We start from the raw sequence: 4004 nt of genomic DNA on the forward strand, positions 1-4004 counted from the left end.
TAGACTATAATCTCAGGAGTTTATTTAAATCGTCAAAAATGTGTCAAGGACCAACAGTCTGCACTTTTAAAGCTCCATTTAGGTCAATAGAGAAGCAAAAGTTGATTTACTGTTTGGTTACCCTGTAAAGTCTCACTCCGATCATCTTTTGGTTAATTTTAAATTGTTCCTAGTGGTCTTTTAATTATGTTTTTAGCCAAAATATTCTAGCATGCCTGGTTCTAGGACATAATTGCTGCAGAGCAGCAGTATTTCATTAGAAATTCACCTCTAAGTTGTGGGCGGGACCTTTGAAACAGAGCAACCCCACCCCCTTTACCCTTCTTGAGACTGAAAGCTCTCTGTTTAAGCAGAGCAGAGACTTTTAGGCCAACGCACTGCATTTTCTAAAAATACAAGCTCCTGATTCACAACAATTTGAATATATAAAAACTCAGAAAGGCTATTTTAATCCTGAACATGAAAAAAATGCTTCTGTGATTTACACTAAGATGAATATTGTTCATTTTACGAGTCCTGATGTTTGAACTTTTGTCTCATTATGAGAAATTGGTTCTGTCTGGGGTCTGGACAGAATTAAGCCCAAATGAGTGATCTTTATCTGCTGCTCTGGACCAGTGGAGCGAGCCTGACAGGCAAACGGTGATACTGTTGTCCCCGTCTGTCCCGCCGCGCTCTTCTGAGACGCATGTCGGATCAGGAGCGGCGGAGCAGACCAGAGATGACAGGTCTTGATAGCCGTGTCAGAGAGAGCAGGCTCAAAGAAATCCCAGACGTGTCATGCCTCGTCGGCCTCTTCTCTCCTCACCCAGCCTTGAAATATTATTGTCAGGAAGAACAGATGCAGAAAGAGGGGAAACTGCTGCTCTAATGAGAGTGTTTGTGTGGAGATCACAAGAACATTTCTGAATGGAGGGGATGAAGTTCAGACTAGAAAGCTCTGAGGTTTGAGGAGGCGCTGTAATCCTCACCATGGCGGTAATCTCATCAAAAGACTGAAGATATCCGACGATCTTGGACTTGTGAGCGGGCTCGACGCGCGCGAAGCATCGCGCCCGTTTGACGGCTTCTCTCTGGTCCTCAGGGGGCAGGTCGTCGAACTCGCGGCCGGTGTAGGCTTTCCCCGCCACGTCCTCGTCCTCCCCGAAGATGCCAATCCTCCTGCAGATGGCCACAGCGGTGCCTTTGTTGTCTCCCGTGATCATGATGACTCTGATTCCGGCCTCGCTGCATAGCTTCACTGAACCGATCACCTCCTTCCTGGGGGGGTCCAGCATTCCCACACAGCCGACAAACGTGAGCCCCATCTGAAAGGAGGACAAAAGAGGGGGGGTTCAGGAGCTTCATCATCGATTTGAATTCCTACTTGAAATCTAACAGGTTTTCGACAAGAGGAAAATCATTTTTGTTTATAGGCAAAGTGACTAGTTTTTTTCATGAATTTTGACATAAATAGAATTAGAGTTGAACATTTTCATCTCTTTTTTATCTGTTAACACATCTTTAATATTTAATATATGTTAGAACATAGGATGTAATGACAGTCCTTTACCTCGTACTGCACGAACTTGCTGGAATTCTCCAGGTCCATGTCCTCTTTGCGTGGCGGGCTGTCATGAGTGGCTAGAGCGAGGCAGCGCAGGGTGTCCCTGCCCGTCCCCCACTCCCTGATTTTGCACATCAGCTGCTCGCGCACAGCTGGAGTCAAAGCCACCTTTCCTGTTCCCACGCGGATGTACTGACACCTCTCCATCACACTTTCTGGAGCTCCCTGTCAGCACAAAACACGATGGGCAATATTATGATAACCACACTGAAGTTAGCGGAGAGATTGTGCATGAAGAAAATGATGATGCATTTTACACAAAGTTCACCACAGAACACAATTAAGATTGTGTTGAGTTACAGCAATGAGTAAACAGATTAACGGTTCCTTTAAAAGATGTAATGAAAATCTAACGTAGGATTGTAGTGTATGTGTAAGTATCCTTTTGGTGATGCAGATGACTGGAGGAAGCCTGAAAAAACAATCCACAGAGATTGTTCTGCAACGTGATCAAGATGTCAGAATAATGGATAGCTTCAGGTATAAAATTAGATTTGTTAAAAAGTTATTTTTTTAATCAAAGTTTTATTTGTAGTGTTTTTTTTTATAGGTAAATAAGAAAAAGGTAATAAGTGATTCATACTTTGACAAACATCTTGCTCTGGGAGCCCTGCTTGACAGGCGTGCAGTACACCGACATCGACTTTCGGTCCCGGGAAAACTCCAGAGTGAACTCCTTCTTCATCAACTGCCTGATCACCTAACAAATGAAAATAAATAAAGTCAGAGAAACAGTCAGGCTTGCAACTGATGGACCAGCAGACCAAAAACAGTTCAAGTTTCACTTCAATGACAAACATAAGGTTTTTTATCCCTTTCATCACCAGCAGAGGTCACTCTTGCACAGATTCTACAGGAAAACGGCTGACTGGTGAACACAGACTGTCTCATCCACAGCCCCACAGATATCCTGAAGGTGTCTGACTGGACACTTTCCCTTCATTGAGTAAAGGGAGGCTTATCTTAACAGGATGTGCACATTTCACCTTTTATAGGTTAACAGGAGGAAGATGAGAAAGAATCATACTATTCTCTATCAGCTGATAAAGATCATTGTTATTTTAAGGTGGAGATTTGGAGGTCAAATTGTTATAAACTTTACCTCCAGATTCGAGACGTTTAAACTGAAATAAATAAAACTTCAAACATGATCCGTCTTGTTGCAGGTGGTTCAAAAGTGACGTAAGCCTTAAAGTGAAGCAGCCGTGGAGTTTCTAGCTGCAAAAATATTTGCATGGGAGACGTTTAAAAGTCAAGAACAAACTCACAGGATCACACCCGAAAGTTAAACAAGCCTCTCAATGTTAACATAAGAAAGTTCTGTGATAACACGGACATGCTGGGCTGCTGTTGCTCCCTTTGCATCAAAGAAGCACCGCTAGGAAAATTGTGGGGGTTTTAGCATGCGTCTTTCTGAGGATGGAGGACATATATTAAAAAACAATACCTTGTAGCCTAATAATTTATTATTACACATTCATTCACAAGGTCAGCGGATTTCACATAAAGTGCATTTAACTATAAAAAGGAAAAAAAAGGTTTATTCAATTTTATACTGAATATTTTAGATCTGACATTGAAGCAATCGTGATAGTAAACTCAAGAGGTGGCTATAGAGAAAAATAAACACCCTGCCTAAAATGTAAATATGCAAATCAGGGGAAAATGATGCCAAATTAAACTGCATCTAACCCAGACGTGGCGCGTGCTCGCAAAGATATGCGTTTTTTTTCTTGATCTCTTGTTATGAGGGTCTGGCTTTTCCTTTGCTCCCCCTAGTGGCAGAATTGTGCATTGCGGTAATTTCTATTAAGTCACCCTGTGGTGATAATCCTGTTTTGGGAGTTTTTAACATGTATGTGTGGCATTTTTCGTATGAAAGAGAACAAATGTGATAAGAAATAATTCTGTTTTTGCATTTCCGAGTATTTCTCCTTTTAAATCTCTGTCAATCAAACTGTCTCAGACAAACTGCTCTGTTTAAATTAATGAGACTTGATATCACAACAGCTCTGCTGCACATGCACAAACGAGCCGCTGCTCACATTAAAGTGGTCAAATCAGCCGTCACTAGATTTTTTTGTGCGAGTTTCATAGAAAATTTATTATAGCAGGGCTGAGAACGCTGGAAAATCTCCACCAGACTCCACGGAGCTTCTTGATGTGACCACGGAAATGTGAACGGCGGCTCATTTGACCGCAGTTGGAAAGGATTGTAAATCAATGAAAGAGCATTTTGATGTTAGCTTTCATTATTTTATCAAGAACTCTGAGAAACCAATGATTGAATGTATTGATCACAGTCAATAAACATTGGAGAATTAGCTAAAAGAGTCTTTGGTGAACTGGAAGGAGAAAGAATCAGATTAAACCACCTGGATGGCCAGATTTGGCCCAC

The 4004-nt window shown here is 41.9% G+C and overlaps 1 protein-coding gene across 1 annotated transcript in view; it reads right to left on the minus strand.

Moving 5' to 3' along the window:
• atp2a3 (ATPase sarcoplasmic/endoplasmic reticulum Ca2+ transporting 3) overlaps window positions 1-4004 on the minus strand; it is a gene marked incomplete in the record, with an annotated part of 52712 nt that overhangs the window by 9141 nt on the left and 39567 nt on the right. The window contains 3 exon segments of the mRNA XM_024265676.2: window positions 972-1307; window positions 1553-1771; window positions 2190-2306. Of these exon segments, the coding sequence (XP_024121444.1) occupies window positions 972-1307; window positions 1553-1771; window positions 2190-2306 (672 nt within the window).

This window comes from Oryzias melastigma, linkage group LG14 (assembly GCF_002922805.2).
Source record: "Oryzias melastigma strain HK-1 linkage group LG14, ASM292280v2, whole genome shotgun sequence".
Lineage (NCBI taxonomy): Eukaryota > Metazoa > Chordata > Actinopteri > Beloniformes > Adrianichthyidae > Oryzias > Oryzias melastigma.